The sequence below is a fragment of the Camelus bactrianus genome, chromosome 3 (genome assembly GCF_048773025.1).
Source record: "Camelus bactrianus isolate YW-2024 breed Bactrian camel chromosome 3, ASM4877302v1, whole genome shotgun sequence".
Taxonomy (NCBI): Eukaryota; Metazoa; Chordata; class Mammalia; order Artiodactyla; family Camelidae; genus Camelus; species Camelus bactrianus.
Genome location: NC_133541.1, coordinates 106,739,756 through 106,752,504, shown reverse-complemented (window position 1 = coordinate 106,752,504; position 12,749 = coordinate 106,739,756). Strand labels below are relative to the sequence as shown.

General features: G+C 40.6%; 1 protein-coding gene across 29 annotated transcripts in view; it reads left to right on the top strand.

Moving 5' to 3' along the window:
- SH3TC2 (SH3 domain and tetratricopeptide repeats 2) overlaps positions 1-12,749 on the top strand; it is a 172,123-nt gene that overhangs the window by 43,670 nt on the left and 115,704 nt on the right. For 28 of the 29 annotated variants that reach the window (XR_012505683.1, XR_012505692.1, XR_012505694.1 and 25 more), the window contains exons 2-7: positions 1,502-1,600; positions 4,904-5,031; positions 8,132-8,237; positions 9,836-9,979; positions 11,034-11,235; positions 11,989-12,062. Coding sequence is in view for 8 of the 29 variants with exons in the window: in XM_045517477.2 (XP_045373433.1) it covers positions 1,502-1,600; positions 4,904-5,031; positions 8,132-8,237; positions 9,836-9,979; positions 11,034-11,235; positions 11,989-12,062 (753 nt within the window). In the remaining 21 variants the exon portion in view is untranslated. Of the gene's footprint in view, positions 1-1,501; positions 1,601-3,690; positions 3,812-4,903; positions 5,032-8,131; positions 8,238-9,835; positions 9,980-11,033; positions 11,236-11,988; positions 12,063-12,749 lie in introns of those variants that run through there. The other variant, XR_012505695.1, reaches the window with a different exon arrangement.

The window sequence follows — 12,749 nt, the reverse complement described above, 5'->3', positions numbered from 1 at the left end:
CTGGGAACAGCGAAATCTCAAAAATAGATGAAATATCTTGATGAACGTGAATTAACTAATGTATGGGAGACTCTGATTTGTGCTTAGACTCCTATCTCATGATTCCCAAGCCAGAGCCTTTCTGCTGTAGTTACCTTTGGTTCCTGGGGGCAGAACTACAAAATGATCCTGGTCGACTACAGCTCGTTACTGCCAGCTTTCCAGCTAAGCTGCTCGCTTTCAGCACTGACCCCTAACAAGATTTACTAGATGAGGAGCTGTGAACTGATGGTCCTCTCCTTCAGCCTGTTCAAGCCAAAATCTATTTCATTCTCCCTGTTCATCACCCGCCAAAAAGTACTAACTGTTTCCACTATGAAGAAATGGAAGACCTACAGCTTGGGTCTCAAAATCCCAGTATACAGAGACAGAAGGAGGCAGACTCCTGGCAGCAATACGAGGATTTGGGTTCAGCTTTAATCAGCAGTGACTGGATGGAGTGTGATTACTTCATCCCTTATCATTTTAGGGCTGCATCAACAGAAGCACAGGTCCAGAATGCAAACCTAGTAGGTCTGCTTGACTTTGACCCATCAACATTTTACAATTGAAGAAGTTGGGTGAATTAGATGAATGACTCACAAATAGTGTTTGAGCCAAGATTCCGAACCCCTCTTTCCAGTATCAGGTAATGCTCATAATATTCTGACCCCATGGTAGAGTCCTTGAGCAGTTGCATGTTCAAAAGAACAGAGTAACGGATAGTAATGGGTTAAGAACTTGAGTTCTCTTGTTGTATTTTGAGGATACCATGAAGGAGGCCCATATTCCATACGAATAACTTGTGAAATTCCCTTGTACTCTTTTATATCTACTGCCTTGTGCTTTACGGCTTCAGTCTTCTTTTTTCAGCGCTGTGCCATCAAAATAGCCTCCTCCCTAAGCCTAGTCTGTGCCATGATCTTCTTTCCTCTCCTTTTCACTCCAGTTTTACAGCTGCAAAGACAGGAACATTTTGGAGAGCTGGGGAGGAAAGAAGTCCCACACAGGACTGTATTTAGTGGAAAGACACAAGGGCAGTCTGGGGACAATCATACATTTCAGGGCCATTACAACCATGCCCCAGCCATCTCCCTAAAGATTCCACTGCCCCTTGCTCTGCTCCAGTACTTCTGTTATCCACCTTGCTGTAGCCAGATCTATAATGACCTTGTAGGCTCAGCATATATCAAGCACCTTCAGTATACTAAGCCATGGGACTCAATCTGACCTATGGGGGGGAATTTTTTTTTTTTTAAATAAAGTGGGAACACCCAGGCTGCTGCAGGATTGAGATAGCATGTGTCACAGTTCTTTGATAAACAGCTGAGTACTAAATAATAATAAGGCAATGTTGATAACAATTAAAATTCTTCCAGGCCACCAGCCCTGGAGAAGAAATGGCGACTTGACAAAAACTTGCAATCCTTGCTTATAACTTTCTTACACTCTCACAAATGATCTTTCATTTGATATCCTCCAGGTAAAGAAACTCCTTCCAAGGATCCAACCATATCGAGTGAGTTTATATCCTCATCTGAAAGTAAGGAAAAATGTTTCCTGCCACAGAACATGACTCCAGGTATCTAAATGCCAAAGCAAAAACTATTAAATACATTTTCCATGTAGAATATTGAAATAATCCCCTTATCAGTCCTGTCTGCAAGCTCCCTCCCTCTGATCCTTTCTAGGTGCTTCCATTAAATGCACCTTTGTAGGCATGACCTTGTCTATGATATTCACCTGCTCACAAATCTTCCAGTGCTCTCCATTGCCTATAAGATTAAGCTAAACCATCTCAAGCTGGCACTCAGAGCTCTTCACAAGCAGGCACATATTAGGAGCTCCATACATATTTGCTATATTAAATAAAGTGTATTATTGAACAGATTTTAAGGTGCTGAAGGGCAGGGGTAATTTTTAGAATAATTAAATATTCTGCATAATACCTAAAAGAGTTGCTTGTACATAATTGGTGCTCAGAAACTTTTTGGTAAATACGTACATGAATAATTGAATAAGTACATGGAGGTCATGTTTGTATTCTGTGTACTACCTAAAATAGTACCTTATACAGAGTTGGTTAAGTAAATGAATAAGTGAATGAATAAAGGGTTGAGTAAGTCGGGGGGAAATTGGCTAGCAGAAGAGTGTCTGACTCAATCTTTCAGGAGGAGAAGATTTTGAAACCTTGTACTGGAAGCTTTGAGGATAAACCTGTAAAAGGCTCAGCTGCTGTTATCCAGTACTTGGGACCATTTTTGAGGGCAAATCACATGCCAAGAGCAAGCTAAGTCATCCCTGCATCTTCTCATCTTCACACACTTACCTCTAGGAGGTGGCACCAAACTCCCCATTTCAAAGGTGGCAAACCAGAGTCTCAGAGAGGGAGGTGACCTCTGCAGTGTCACACAGTTAATACATGATGAGAAAGGGATTCGATCCCTGGTCCTTATTTTTAACCATGTTGCCTCTTTGCCCCCTGAACTTATACTTCTATCCAGCATACAAAATAGAGATTTGTGAAAAAGATTTGCATTATGAATGTTTTAAAGCATATACAGTATATAAGCAGATAGTGTATAAATGTCATGTCTTCTCAGTTTCAAATTTTGTCAAACTTCTTGGTTGACAATGAGAAAAACCTGGCCCTTTATTTCTTGCTGTTGTGTCAATCTGCTTATCTGTCTGTCAGCTTGGGCCATCCCTGCAAAAAGCTGAATCACCCACCATCTGTTGTTTCATGAACACAGTGGAGTCAGCATTTTGCCTTACCAGTGCACAAAGGCCAACAAACAAAGGGTACATGTAGGTGAAGCTTAACCACCTCAGCCTGAGCTTGTCCATCCTTCAGCATTTTCTGCCATGGTACTGTTTCCAGGAAGGCCGTAGAGAAGGGGAGACTCAGCTCCAGCTGCCCACTTCTTTATGTCGAAGAGTCAAAGGCAGAATCAATGAGATATATTATTATGATTAAACCACCAGTTTTCAGAAGGATCAAAGAAATGACAAAATGCACTTCACACTAAAACTAGAGTGAGCTTGATTTATTCCCCTGTCCAGTGATGCAGAGAGGGCTCTGTAGGATTCCACAGTGGGCCCCGAGGCACTTCTCTGAGTAGCAGTTCGCTTATTTAAGTCCAGGTCTTTTTAGTTTCATAACCATGGATTCAACTGCATGGCAAGGAGATTCACACCGAAGGGGCTGCCACTCATCAGGAGCTATTCCGAGACAGATTCTAGAGGGGGGTTTGGTTAAGGCTTTGGAAGGACAGGAGAGATGGGTTTGGTGAGAAGGAATTACAGAATCAGAATCAAGGTTAATTACAGTGTAACAAGATGAGGGCAGCTAGCAGTAACTGCTTGAGAACTGGGGTGGGATGGGGGTTTGTGAGAGGCAACAGCCAATACATAACCTGTTTATTGAACATTTAGTATGCACCTGGCACTGAACAAAAAGCTTTATGCACATAATCTCATTTAGTAAGCCTCTTAAAACCCCTGTGGGATAGTACTGTAAAAGCCATTCTGCTAATGAGAGAAGTCAAGCTTAGAGAGGTGCTCGGGGCACAAAGTTAACAAGGGCAGAGTCAAGTCTTAAGCCCAGGTCTGCGTGACTCCTCCTCCCCGGGCTTCACCTCCTCCTAGAGATCAGTGTGCAGTGAGGCCACTACCAGACGGAGGGTTGGACCTGGATTGCCGAAGATGGAGGGCTTGCATGAGATTAGAACACAGGCCAGGGAGGAACAGAGTGGCACAAACATCCACCTGAAGAAGCTCACACCAACGTCAGGTCAGTTGGGCATATTGTATGGGAGCTGGCCTACAGCCACAGCATTTCGAGGACTTCTAGGTTAAAGATAAGCCATTTAAAGATAGGAGTCCAGGCTGCCTGTGGACTCAGGCCAGTATGACAGGGGCCGTCTCTAATGTGCTCAGGAATTTGCAAAGACCCTGGCAAGCTAGGGCTAGAAGACAGACCTCTGTGTTTATTCAGTGGACGTCTTCTCGGTTCATTGTGTTTGATAATTATTAACAGGGTCGCTACTTGTTGTCTAAAGAAGACATGGCAAAGTGCAATTATAAGATGAGCCTCCTCAGTGTGCCTTTCCTGACAAGGCTGTCTGCCCTCCAACAGCTCCATCACTGTCTCTTTACCCTATTACATTTTTTTATTCATAGCACTTTTCTCCATCTGAAATTACTGTGTTCGTGGGGTTGGTTGCTTGCCCAGAATACAAGCTCCATGAGAATAGGACTGTGTCTTTTTTGTTTCCTGCTGTATCCCAGCACCTAAAACAGCTTCTTTTCATAGTATTGGTTGAATAAATGTGCATTTTGAAGACATTAAAGGTAGACTTTAATATGTAAACTAATTACCCATACAAACAATGAGTGCATTATCAGAAAGAAACAGGTTAGAGAAACTGTATGTGTGTATATATAATGTGTGAAGTATATAATAATTATTACGTATCATAGATTTGACATATAAATACACTTCCATAATGTGAATAAATTAGTATTGTTTGGAAACTTTCACAAACCATCCAGAGGAGGAAATGTATGTCCTAGCTGGTTCTGTGTGGTACTGTTCCTACAATGCCAGGCAGCGTAGGAATAAAGCCTGTACAAACAGAAAAAAACTGACCCGCGTGCAGCAACTCCTGAGGTTCCAGAACATTCTGGACTTCAGCATTTTTTTTTTCTTTCTGGAGGTAGAGTTTAAAGGAGGTGCTCAGAGAATCATTAAGATCACTTGTAATCTCTCATTAGTGAGGACACCAATTTAGGGATTGGGTGTGAGAAACACTGGGGCTTATCTAAGTCTTTCTTCCCTATGAGTGCATCTCATCCTGATCTTTCTCTCTTTGTTCTCTTTAAGATCTGACGCTCTCCTTCAGTGTGAAGAGCCGCTCCAGGAGGTGTGTAAATGGTCCCTTGCAGGAAGCAGCCAGGAAGAGGCTCTGGGCGCTGGAGAATGAGGACCAGGAGGTGCGTGCACTGTTTAAGGTGAGTTTTGCAGAGCGGTGCAACTCCGAGTCTTCTGTGTGTCTGTCCGCTACAGGCTCCCCAGAACCTAGGACAGCACTGGAAGCAAAGTAGGCCCTCAAGAAAATACCTGACTGAATGAATGAATGAAAATGTACACGTTCTCTGCTCAGCAGAAATGGCTCAACCCTTGGAATCAGAGTCAGAAAATTTTGTTTTATATCTGCCACTATTAGTTTTATGACCTTCTGCAAGTTATTTAACCACTGTAGATTAGGAATCGGTAAAACACCTACCTGATAAAGTATACTTTTTAAAAAATGTGATAAATTTGAATTTTATTTTTTATTGTGATAGAATAAACATAACAAATTTTTCCATTTTAATTATTTTAAGTGTACAGCTCAGTGATATTAAGTGCATTCACATGGTTATGCAATGATCGCCACTATCCATTCCAGAATTTTTCATCATCCCAAACTGAATCTCTGTACCCACTACACAACTCCTGCCTGTCCCCTTCCCTCAGCCACTGGTAACCACTAAGTATACTTTTTTAAGTACCAAAATTACCAGTCAAAAATTAGTAACTATAAATATTAGAATGAGAGGAGGAAAAGGCAGTAATATAAATCAATTTCTCATCTTCCATAGTAGATAGATAATACCTTCAAGAGTTAAACCAAGCAGGAAGGGTATGATTAAATTATTTACAATTTAGGAGGTACTATTAGGAGAACTAAAGTCAGAAATGGTTAAAAGTTGCTGTAAGTACACATGGGGGAAGAAGAACATTGCTTTACACAATAAACTGGTATGTTCCAATTATTTTTATAGTCTACATGAGTTTGATACAAATTAAGAAGAGAAATATACCCTATAAATCTGTCATGCAGTGAAAAAAAGATAATGTCTGGTTTGTTGGGAGGAGTAAATGAGATAGTATCTGTAGAGAGCTTGGCATCGGGCTTAGATGGTGGAATGTGCTCCAGAAATAGTAGATATATTATAAACAACAGAGTGTTTTTGTTTTTCAGTCTTCAGAATTCAAGAACTTGAAGGCATTAGCTACTAACTGGCACCATAGAGTTTCTTTTAATTTGAGTAACTTTTGTCATGGGCAGGAGCTGGGTTTGGTAGAGCGAACTGAACTGCTGAGTTTTGAGCCAGGCAGGCTTGTGGGCCAAAGCTGAGCCTGGAGTCTGTTGGATCTGAGATCCAACCAGGATGTCGCAGCCTCCGTGGCACACCCTGACTGTGCCCTGGCATCCTTGAGTATAAAACAGGGATAATGCCATTTTCTATTAAATCTGAGATGCTATTTAATTATATGTACATTATTTTATGTACTTCTAAGAAAGGAAACAAATGCTTCCAATTACTTATGATGCCACGCTTTCTCCTTTTTTGTTTCAGAAATGGTTAAATGTGATAAAAGTGCATTAAGTCCTATAATTACTGTGGTTATTGTGAAAGTTAAATGAGGCATTGCTCATCAAGCTTTTGGCAAAGTGCCTAGCATGTAGTAAATTCCTTGCAAGTCAGTTTTTACCTAGGACCCCTTCCCTGATTACCAGGATCTATAGATCCTCTGAGAACCCGGGGCTCCTGGGGCCTGTTGTGGGACAACCCCAGAGTTCTGACTTTGTTGAAGCAGAGGCTTTTCCTTTGGATCCTTCTGTCCTCTTCTTCTTTCCCCAGGGTCCCCTCAGAATGGAGCTCCAGGGGTCGATCTTTCATGGCAGGACCTGGCCTGGCAGGGGAGGAACGTTCAGATCATGACTTGTTATAGTCAACTCCAGAAGCTTGGACAAGTAGCAGAGAAAGATTTTAGGGGAAAACCAAGTCCAGGCAGTGATTCAGGCCTGTTTTTTTCAGATATTAGAAAAGGGGGAGTTGGTGTTGCAGGTCTTCTTGCTCTGCTTGTGAGCCTGTAAACTGGTACAGCCTTTCTGGAGGGTAGTTTGGCTCCTGCATTTTAGGATTGAAGATGTGCATTTCCCAGTTACATTTCTTGGAAGTACTAGTGTCAGAACAATCAAGAGTAGCTACAAAGATTTAGATATGGGATGTTTATCACAGTACCATTCAGGATATTAAAAAAAGTTTAAATTCAAGTGTCTAGCTGTAAGAAAACATTAAGAATTATGTTAATTCAACAATGGCATATATAATGATTAAAAATGTAGATTATTTAATGACATGGGAGATGGTTCACAAAACATTGTTTAGTGACAGACAATTACAGAACAACTTTTCAGATTACATTAATATAAAAATTGCTACATGGAAACTCACATACAGGAAAAAGATTTAAGTCAATACATGCAGTTGTCAACATTGATGATCCCTGTGGGGAGGGATTATGGATACTTTATAATTTTGTGTGCTTTGGTTTTTCTGTTTGCCAGCTTCATAAAAATAATTATTAAACATAGATTCACAAGTTGCTGTCTGTGATTCGTCCTTCACCCTCTCACACATACTTTTTTTTTTAACACGAAAGATAACATTCTCTGTACACCGTTCTACACGCTTTTTCTTGCTGCTATTGTTTCATTTAGCCGTGTATATTTGGAGCCTGTATGATTACACAAAGAGCTTCTTTATTCTTTTTTTGTGGGTGCATAATATCATAATATTCCATTGTGTGGATAAACCTTAATTTATTTTAACCAGTTTCCTATTGAACATTTAGGTTATTTCTTTCTTTTTTTTTTTTTTTTTTGGTGATGTAAAAATCAATGCCAAATGGGGAGAGTGGTCAAAAGGTACAAACTTCCAATTATAAGATAAGTCAGTCCTGAAGATGTAATGGACAGCATGGTGACTATAGTTAACAGTACTATGTTGTATATTTGAAAGTTGCCAAGAGAATAGATCTTAAAAGTTCTTATCACAAGAAAAAAAATTGTAATTATGTGATATGGTGAATATTAACTAAACTTATTGTGGTGATCATTTCACAATATGTACACATGTATCATTATGTTGTACACTCAAAATTAACACAATGTTATATGTCAGTTATATCTCAATGTAAAAAAAAGTTCATACACAACAAGCTTGTTCACAAGATACTTCTGTCACCCCAGGCTGACTCACTGTTCTCTTTACTCAGGACCTCTCAGCCAGGTTGGTGGGTATCCAGTCCCAGAAGGCCCAGTTCCTCATCACCTTCAAGACCATGGAGGAAATCTGGAAGTTCTCCACCTACCTGAACTTAGGTATGACGTGGAGCAGGCAGGTAAAGGAGCACCTGCTTCTCAATTCAGCCAATTTGTAAAGCTTGACATGAAGGAATTGGTCCAGCTCTGCTAATTAAAAGTGGTAGAGCCCTAACATGGGTGGTTAACCTTTAGAATATCACAAACTGCCTGGAACAAAATCTAAAGCAAATATTGCTCTGAACGGTCACATGCAGCACTTTTCTGTGTTCAGGGAGAGACTATTAGATAATCAGTCAAAAGTGGCAAGCAGTTATTGATCGTCTACCAAATTCAAAGTAGAAGTAGATATGAAATTGATGGTTAAAAAAAAAAAAACAGTCTCAAGTAAGATCAAAGTAGCTGCTCAAAATAGTAAATTTCCAGATCTATGTTCCATGTTTTTACAAGAGTCAAAGAAAGAGATGAGGGAATTGTCTGCTAAAAGGGCCTCAGGATGAAGGGCTTTCTAGAAGTTAAAGAAGGATATTGGGGCACAGGTCTGGTACCAGTGTGGTGGGAAATGTTTCACCTACCCTCTCCACAGAGAGTAACTCCTGATAGGGAAGTTACAATTGCAAAGCAAAACCAAGCAAAGCAAGAGGAGGTCACTTGAGTTGGCACATGTTTTACATCTCTCATAAAATGCTGGGCTCCGTGCAGACTTACACAGGAAGCGATTTAGTGTAGGGGTGGAGGGTCAAGATGGCTCTTGGCTGGAAGGTATAAGTTCTCCTCTATGTGGCTGTGGTGACTTTCTGTTCTCCCGACCACATGTGTCCTTCTGTGACCATGAGAGATCCTCACTATTCAAAGTGTGCTCCGTAGATCAGCCACACCAGCATCACATGGGGCTTGTTAGAAAAGTGGAATCCTAGGCCCCACCCTGGACCTACTGAGTTGGCGTCTGTATAAGGTCCCGTGGTGACTTGTGTGCATGTCGAAGTACAAGCAGCACAACTGTGGGAGATTCACAGTCTACATCAGTGCAACAGAGAGTCAGAACAGAGACAGTTTTTGCATCTTAAGAAAGGAGCAAAATTTTAATGCAAGTAATATACATTTATAGGTGTAACAACTATCCATAATTGTTGTAGTTTTGTAGTTTGCACAGTGTTTGATCTGGTTTTAACAAGTGAGATCTTACTGGGCAAAGGATGAAGGGGAGTGTCAGAGTGATGTTGAAGTAAATCCTGACTCCTTCATGGGCTGTGGAGAAACTCCCCAGCCACTGCATCATCAGGGGTCCGAGAATTTGAACCTGAGGTGAGGAGAACTTTACAGGGGGGCCAGGAACTCCCAGAGTCAACATTGTAATCTTGAAAATTCCTCCATAGATGTGTTAGAAAAAATAATTTGATTTGATAATCTCATTATACTTTTATGGAGACCCACAATATGTTGAAAACAAATTTTATTTTAAAATGACTTGTAATTCCCTGCAGATCTGAGAAGAATCAATTCATTTTAGAAATTTTCTAGTTACCCCTCTTATGCTCTTCTAATTCCACTTAAGTGGAGTCAGATTAGGGAACTTCAGGAAGGTACTTGTTCACCATAATTCCCAGCTATTGGCAGAAATCATGCTGTTGAAGAATATTCTTGGCTTGACCTCGTAGGCTATGTATCTGCATGTCTGGAGCATCTCCTCTTTGACCACAAGTACTGGCTCAACTGCCGATTGGTGGAGGATACAGAGATCCAAGTGTCAGTAGATGATAAACACCTGGAAGCAATATACCTGGGACTCCTCATCCAGGAAGGTGAGCATGGAGTAGGAGTGTGGATGGGGTTCTTATGTGAATATTTGTTATCAGAGTCCCTGAAATAATGGTGTTACAAAGGGAGGCAAAAGTCATTCAAACATGAAAATAGTTACAAATGAACCCACCTGTTATAGTATCACTTCAAACATCTTTTTCAGTTTAACATTAATATCACATGAACAGCTGTGTTGGCCAGTCTCACTGACTATCTGATGTTAGAACTACTTGGGGATTTTTAAGAAGATGCCCAGGTCAGAGCTCCATCAGGGCCAATTAATCTCCAGAGATGGGGGCCAAGCTTTGGCATTTTTTGAAAGTTGACCAGGTAATTCTAATGTGCACCCAAGACTGAGAATCACTATTCTAAAAATCTGATACAATGTAATTGTAAAATAAAATTGCAAATCTTGCAAAACCTGCAGGATTTCATGAGATTGAGGAAAGCGATACTGAGGAACTGCTTGGAGCACCCACCAGTCTGTTTACAAGGAAACATCCAATCAAGGCTGTAACCAACCAGTTAATGACCAATGACATCACAGACATTGAAAGAACCAGTTATGCGTAGATCATTTGCAAATTATTCTTTTTCCGATTGTATTGCATGAATTATATGTGAAGGAAAAGTTTTCATACTGTGTGACTATAAAATTTAGTTGGAGAAATTATATTCACCTTAATCAACTTAGTTTATTTGTTCTGGTCCTAAGATTAAGCATGAGGTTGCAGTTATAACCGAAGTTCTGTTAAATATATTTTCATAAATTTTTGTTTCATTACTTTTTCAAGGTGAAGTTGCAGTTAAACCATATTCTTAAGAATTATTCAGAAATTTTGGTATCTGTTTTAAGTGACTTCTCTCTCAGTGGCTTTTTCTCCTGGTACGTTTTCTTGGAATCACAGGGACCATCTGTAGCACCTCCCCCTCGACTGTGTTTACTTTATCGTGAGGAAGAAAAGTGTTTGGGCTCTGGGTGGAAATGTCCATTTTGTGACACCCCCTTTTCACTTCCTACTACTCCTTGGAAAGAGCTTTTCTCATTATCTACAGGTCACTTCTTCTGCAGAGCCATGTGCTCGGTGGCTCAGCCAGCTGAGAAGGAAGGGGAGTATTTGACACTTTGCAGGAATGAGTTAATCTCGGTGAAGATAGCTGAAGGTGACCCTGAGTGGGAAGGTGTGTCCTTGGTCACGGGTCAGCGTGGCCTGGTGCCAGTGTCAGCCGTGGAACCTCTGCCTCTCCCTTTCCACCAGTGAGTAACCATTCGCATCCTGGTAGAGGGTCGTGGAGCAGACTGAGGTCTGCACAGAACAGAGAAGGCACACTTGCAGATTTGGACACCCATGGTGCCATGGAAGCGACAAACTCTGAGAGGCTTTTTATCTTTTGTTATTTAACAGTTAAGATTTGCATAATTCAGTGAAATGGAGACAACTCAAAATTTCAGGTGGAAATACACCGCCTGGTCTCCAATGCAGCGTTTCTCAGTGTGGGAACTGGGGACAATTTGTATCAGTCATCTGGGAATTTTACTGCAAGTTCACACCCCCTGGCCCTCCTCAGACTGTCTTAGGGTTGGATCCAAAAATCTTCATTTTATATCAGCTCCCCTTAAACATAAGGGGATGTTTTTCTTACTAAAGTTTAAGAATCCTTGTTGTAAGATATTGTAAACTCAAACGTACAGAGTGACAGTAAACGTGATTCCAGGCCACAGGCCCTGTGTATGGCTCTGGCAGAGAATCTGACAGTGAGAATGGAAAGGGCTCTTTTGTTATTTAACTGACAAAATAATTGCTGAGCCAGAAAACATCCTAGGCCTGCTGATGTGCCTGATACAAAGTAAGTTCTCAGTAAATGTTTTTCCACTATTATAATAAGAGTAACCAAAATAACAATAAGACTTATCATCATCACTGTCATTGTTATTTTAATGGACTATTCTGCTCACTGTTCCAACTTTTTTTTAAATCTGTGTTTGCAAACCCCATGTTTCCATTGGCAGATGGTTCCTAAAGAATTATCCAGGAATCTGTGGCCTTTCCAGAAAGAAGGATTGGACAGGCTCCTATCAGATTGGTATGGCTGAGTGGAACACAGTATTTATTATTAGGGAGATAATATTGCTCTGCCGCCTACTTTTATCTGCCGATTTGGCGTCAGTTGATGTGAATTTCTGTCTCACCTCTGCTACTGACTGGATTTGGGGAAGCCAGTTGCCATCAGTAAATGTGGGTTTCCTTGCCTATGAAATGAGAGGTCTCAGTCAAGGTTTGTAAATATAAATGCCAAAAGGGCAAGCAGAATGCACAGATGTGTGGAGGGCCTGGATGGAAGATGTTATGAAATGGTAAGGACCGTAGGGATTTAAAGATATGCAGGTTAAAAAAAAAAAAGCCTGGGGTGGGCCAAATGTGGCCTGCAGGCTGCCTGTTTTCAATCTCTAGTCAAAACATTTCCTAATTTTGTGAAGTTAATCTTGAATTTAGGAAGATTAAGAATGCTTGGCACATAGTGGGTGCTCAGTAAATATTTGTTGAATAAATGAAATACATACATATATATGTATGTATAAATACATGCGTACATTTTAGGTAATCTCTATATGTACATGTATGTATGTACACAGACATATACACACATACACATGTATCTGTTTTATCTTCATCCTTAGAGCTGCCTCCCCATACCTAGCACAAGTGCAATTTTAAAGTTCTAAGCCCAAATAATACTTAAAAAAAAGAGAGACAGGGAATTATGAAATCC